The sequence below is a fragment of the Cydia fagiglandana genome, chromosome 10 (assembly GCF_963556715.1).
Source record: "Cydia fagiglandana chromosome 10, ilCydFagi1.1, whole genome shotgun sequence".
NCBI lineage: Eukaryota > Metazoa > Arthropoda > Insecta > Lepidoptera > Tortricidae > Cydia > Cydia fagiglandana.
In genome coordinates, this window is record NC_085941.1 from 3,993,406 (window position 1) to 3,999,932 (window position 6,527).

At 35.5% G+C, this 6,527-nt stretch overlaps 1 protein-coding gene across 1 annotated transcript in view; it reads left to right on the plus strand.

Annotated features, from left to right (window-relative positions):
* LOC134668161 (uncharacterized) overlaps positions 1-6,279 on the plus strand; it is a 101,537-nt gene extending 95,258 nt beyond the window's left edge. The window contains exons 8-9 of the mRNA XM_063525679.1: positions 1,150-1,273; positions 4,156-6,279. Coding sequence (XP_063381749.1) covers positions 1,150-1,273; positions 4,156-4,260 — 229 coding nt within the window. The 3' untranslated portion in view covers positions 4,261-6,279. The remainder of the gene's footprint in view (positions 1-1,149; positions 1,274-4,155) is intronic.
* Positions 6,280-6,527: the final 248 nt, after the last annotated feature.

A 6,527-nucleotide genomic window follows, 5' to 3' on the forward strand; every position in this document is an offset into this window, starting at 1 on the left:
CAACGTGGAATTAAGAATGTCAATTATTTTACTTTTTTACATACAGTGAATTTGATTAAATTCAATGATTTCACATTTTTTGGTTCAACGCTCCGTCCATCGACAAAAGCAGTGTCATAAATGTATTATTCCCAAAAGTCAAGGCAAAATGAGTTCAGTCTGTCACGCCATATTTGGCAAATAAATATAAAAAACAATCTGGGCGTTAGTCATATTTTTTGTATTGATCACGTGTCTGACCTATCTACTGTCTATTTGATTCAGGGCTATAACCGCGAAAATCGAAGTTTGCAAATTGCGGGCATTTTTCTCTGTCGCTCTAATTACGCCTTCATTGGAGTAAAAGAGAAAGATCCCCGCAATTTGCGAATTTCGGTTTTGGCGGTAGCCCCTCTGTTTTATAATTTCAGACCGAAGTGGTTTTGACTTAGGTACTTTGCGTGATTTAGAATAAGAAATCGTGAAATTAGACTCGTGACTTTTAAATTATTCCATATCTTTAACCAGCTATGAATGTAGATACTATTAGCAATAGTAAGACAAAATATAGCGCCTAAATTCGTGTAAGATTTTCGAGCAAAGGGCAGAGGTCGAAAGATACGTCCTTTTGACAAAGGTACAAGATTTATGCTGACAACCGCTGGATGCTCCTCGATATCTAAAATCGATACAATTTGTTTGATCCCTTCAATTTGTCAGTGCTGAAATAGATATAGACGCTTTACATTACGAGGATATTTTTGGGTGGAATGTAAGAATTCATAATACTTTTTAACATGTTGTCTTACATACGGGATAACTAGGACTCCTTTTTGAAAGGCAGGCCAGATATAGCACAAAACAGATAAGTGAAAAAAGAGAGGGGAGGTTTTTGCCCAGCAGTGGGACACACTGGGCTCTGAATAAAAATAATCTTACATACTCGCACCAAGATCGTATACTAACGATTCAACGGCGAAAATATTTTGTCACAAACGCTCTTTGAAAATATAGCCATACTTATATTAAGTAATTAGTAGATCGGGCTTGAATTTTTGCGGTCTTAAGCCTAGACTCAATGACTAGTAGAGTGAGTGACTACCTATGCATGATTCTTCTTAAGAAACCTAGAGTATTTTCTAACTGATTGTAATGAGTCATTGTTTCCAGTGTCCATGATGACAACACGGTGCGCGCCTACGTGGACTGCCGCTGGCTCCGCACCGACGTTCTTGAAAAAGATGCACTGGACACTCCAAGGGACGCAGATCTGATTATTGGCTATCTGTTTTCTGTGAGTAAACCTTGCATTTTGTTGTTGTGTTGTTGTTTTTGGCTCCAGACCGACGTTCTCGAGAAAGGCGCGCTGGACACTCCGAGGGACGCCAATTATTGGCCATCTGTTTTCTGTGAGTAAACCTCGCGTGTTTTTGCTGTTGGCTCAGCACCGACGACGTTCTTGAGAAAGACGTGCTAAACACTCCGAGGGACTCCCCAATAACACCCCAACAACAAAAATATAATAATAAGTTATTGGCTATCTGTTTTCTGCGAGTAAACCTTGCATGTTGTTGTTGTGTGGTTGTTCTTGGCTCCAGACCGAAGTTCTCGAGAAAGACGCGCTGAACACTCCGAGGGACGCCAATCTTATTATTGGCTGTTTTCTTACTTGCTTGTTGTTTTTGTGTTGTTGGGGCAGTGTTGCTAGTTTTTAACTAACTAAATATAACCTTTAAAATCAACGGTATATAGTTAAGTAATACAGATTTCAGCAGGTTAATAAGGTAGAGCCATACGCGTCGCGTTCCCGAAAAAGTAGATATTTTAGTGGAATGCCCCTTTTGTTGTTCTTTTATACTTTGTTCTATTGTACCCACATTTTTGTGTTGGAGCGACCAAAATTATTCACAAATATATGCACAAAGTATCTATTATCAAGACATATGTTTAAGTCGTTCCGACATATCCATACCCCGAGGTTTTGGGGGCGGGAACGTTTTACACTGGCCAAAAACACATTTAGAGCTTATTGATAGTTTGGTAAATTTTTTGCTACAAACAAAGTTATACACAAAATTATTCTCGCACCCAACACCTAGGTGGATATAATGTCTAAAGGCGACTGTATACTATGTTTTTCTTTAAATTCATTAGCGTACCGTGCTTGGTTTTCCTAAACTGTAGCGGCATTAGCGATAAGGATAATCCGATCATGATACAGACCATTTTAACGAGGTCGCAGTCTGCCCTCTTACGGTAAAAGAGCGTATCTATATTGGAAATGTGAGATAAGATACGCTGTTTTACCGTAAAAGAGCAACGCTCGGCTGTGACATTGCATAAATCTGTTTGCTAAAAATATGCTTCATTCATGGGTATTTCAATAGATACGACGCAACATCAGAAGCTTTTCAGTGAACTTTTTTGCCGCGTCTTGCTTACATTTTCTTTTCTTGGTGGTCAAATGCGGGGCCCGAATCATATATACGGTTTCGATATATACGACCCTTTAAGATCGCTTACAGTGTTTGCGGAGTGAACCGAAAGTCATGTATTTTTCGAAAAAAAAAGTTAACTTTTTCAAAACTGTTTACATAATCTAAGCAAACGTTAAATTATTATTTTTATAATAATAATGCTATAGGTTAATAAACATTTGCCGAATAATGTTAACGTCAAAATTATTACTATTAAGCCTATTGAGTATTGAATACATTCCAACTGAGGGTGCCTTGCTTTTTAGTAGATAATTACTTCAAATATTTGGTTTTTAGGGTTCCGTACCCAAAGGGTAAAACGGGACCCTATTACTAAGACTTCGCTGTCCGTCCGTCCGTCCGTCCGTCTATCCGTCTGTCTGTCACCAGGCTGTATCTCACGAACCGTGATAGCTAGACAGTTGAAATTTTCACAGATGATGTATTTGGGTCAAACAGATCACTGTGTTACGTTCTTTCCTGTAGACATACACAAGAGTTAAGGGCTATAAAGGTTAATTTTCTTATTTAACCCTTACCCACGTAAAAAGGTCCTGCTTTTATTTACAGAACTATGATAAAATCATTACTTACATGCCCACAAGCTGTTAACTAGTGCCCACAGGAGAGAAAAATGTACAGTTCGTGCGAACACGCTAGTGTGTATGTCTACAGGAAAGAACGTAACACAGTGATCTGTTTGACCCATTTCTGTTGCCGCTATAACAACAAATACTAAAAACAGAATAAAATAAAGATTTAAGTGGGGCTCCCATACAGCAAACGTGATTTTTGACCAAAGTTAAGCAACGTCGGGCGTGGTCAGTACTTGGATGGGTGACCGTTTTCTTTTTGCATTTTTTCCGTTTTTTTTTTGCTTTATGGTACGGAACCCTTCGTGCGCGAGTCCGACTCGTACTTGCCCGGTTTTTTTTAAATTTTTGTCACTATTACCATAAAAAACTAGCTCACCGTCATTTATTGCAAAATGGAATAAAGCAATTAAATGGCCCAATTCATAATCCCTCAATTCTAACGGCCAGGCTGCCTTCCCTCCATTTGTAGCTAATATTGTGCAAAAAATAGTCCTTAATAATGCTCGCAAAAGTCGCTCGGCAAATATTTGGCCGCTCGTAAATTTTTCGGCACGCGCGAGACTCGTTTGTTTTTCGAGTTTCATTTTCCCGTTTTGTGTTCTATCATTTGTGGATTTTAAATTGCAGTTTGGTTAAGAGCTTGGCGTTTAATTTTGAAAATATGGTGAATTCCACGAATTTCGGTTACGAACGTTAACTCTTGTAACTTAAAAACTAACAGTGTATTGTAACTTGTATCTCCTAAATAATATCACACTCCATATTAAGATAAATTGAAGGGATGTTTACAAAAACAACATAACTGCTTAGAGCGGTTGACACTTTTATAAGAAAATTGTTAATCGTTTCAGGTATCAACCAGTGTAGTCAGTTATGTTGTTTTTGTAAACATCGCTTCAATTAAAGTGACATTCCATTTCCAACTGCAGCTGCAATACTGTTCATTTTACTATGGAAATTGACAATGACAGCGACGCGTTTCCATAGTAAAATGAACAGTATTGCAGCTGCAGTTGGAAATGGAATGTCACTCTTAGGTTCGCTACGGCAAAATGGAGGTTTTTAATTATATAATATTCCATATATGTTTTTTCTTAACGCAGGGTGACCTTGAACAGCTAGTATTGGTGCCTAAAGCGGGTCAGGCGCAGAAGCAGTGCTCCAGCCAAGTAACGGGCACATCTACGCCCTACGTGAACATGCATTAATACAAGACTTGGCCTTTTCCTCTACACGCTACATTATGGAATAGTTCCATAATATCTAGATTAGGGAATTATGTGCCCTGGTAAAATTCCAAAAATGCAAAATTTCCACATGGAATGATTACAGCAACTTCTCATATGTTTGTAAAAGGATCGAAACTCTTTATTAACAAAATGGAAACTTGCTTTATATCATTTGAATTTTCTTGGAATCTTTTTTATTATTAAGACTAAATTTCGAAATACATGAATGGCTCAAATATATTTTCGTCATTTAATTGCATATTTCTGACTAACATCAAAACATTTATACTATACTGCTTTATATATTTCTGGCATTTCGGGCTATTAGGAATAAAGATGAAATGCTTTTACTTTTTTTACTCCCAAATAATGACTATCCAGCAATGAGCATTAAAAACCCATAAAAGCCTTGGGAACTAAACGAGGCAGGTACCGGAACCCCCAGGGAGGCTGTTACCCGTATTGTTAGAAATCTCAAACACGATCCTTGTAGGGGTTTGGCTATGGTTCTCTAAAGGAAACCAGTTTTGACGAGTTTATATATACTCATTATTAAGCGCCTATTAAGACTTGCGCTAAGATAATAATTGATTCGTCAATCCAAAGTTAAAACTTCGAAATGATTTTTTTTCCAAAATCATTATCGTCGTAGGTATAATATGTATATATTGGTAATCTTACATAAGGTTAATGACCCCTATTGTTCATAGCTGTTCAACTTGGGAATACCGCGAGCGTTACTGGCATCTTTGCACAGAAAGTTACCAGGACTGTGTTTTTTTTTTAATTAAATGTTTTAGGATATTTTTTTACCAAAATATGTATATCCCATATTTTAACTGTCATAAAAATAGGTACTTACAGTTATATGAAGTCCAATTAAATTATTTTTTTTCACGAAGACGAGGAGTTTTGAGTCTTGGTACCTATTTAGGTAAAGTTTTTAAATATTGTTGCCTAAGTTTATAACTGAACGTATTTATGTTATAGTGGTGTTTGATAAGGGCCTTAATAATATTTTGATGTTTAGCATGTAAACATATAGATGGTCAAGCAAATCTTGTCAGTAGAAAAAGAAATACAAATTTACTATGAGACGATATCCCTTCGCGCGTACATCTTTAAAATTTGCCGCCTTTTTCTACTGACAAGATCTGCTTGACCAAGTATATATTATGATAGATTTTACCTCATGCTCTCTGGCAACCTCAACCTCAACAATTGGGTCTTAATTTGTACTTACTTCAAAAGAATTGTATCTCTGTAATTTGGGAGTAAAAACCAAATGTAGTTAGAGTTACTGTAGACTGTAGAGCATCTCTCCAGCAACCCTTACTGAATTCCAACACAAGTAGGTACAGTCAACTGTAAAAATATGGGTGCACAAATCATCTCAAAAGTATGTCCTGCTCTTATGTCAGCGAAATAAGAACTATATATGGGACATATTTTTGGATAAGTTGGCTACACCCATATTTTTACAGTTGACTGTACTTACTTACTTTTACAGTAATGCAAATCGTAATTAAAGTAAGTGTGCCAGAGAGTTTGACGTTAGATTTTGAGAAGTTAACTAAAACCAGAAAGTCTTGTTTAGATAATTATTATTTCTAAATTTGATGAGAAGCATACAATTATATAACTATCTATATATTCTTCACAATTGTAGCCAATGTGATTGTATGTTTATATTTTCAAAGTATTTGGCATATATGTATATTTAACTGAAATAACTACTATTATAATAGATATAAATAGCATTTCTTACAATGATAGGTTGGCCTAAATGTAAATATAATGAAAATAATAGTTTAGTCAGTTGTATTTTAAGTAATGTAATAAAAATATTTTATTTGTCATTACGTCTGTAAGGCAAACTAGTCAATAGAAATAATGATTAGAAATAATTATGATATTTCTTTGAATCTGTGATTTCTTTGAAGCATGATCTCTATGTAAAATGTATTATTTCTCCTGAAATATTGTTTTCTACTATATTAATATAAGGAGTTATAAAAAGTAATCGTATTTTCTTTTAATCACCTTTCTTTTATTTCTTTCATTCTCTTCATTCTCATTAGTTCGTGTGGTGCAGGGAGATTGGGCACTTTTCTACTTAATGTAATGTAATGTAATGTAATGTAACGTTTATTTCAGACAAACAGTCCATATACATAATAATTACAAAAATAACTAAAAATAAATAATTAATTATCACCAATCCCTTAAATTAAATTAACACTTAA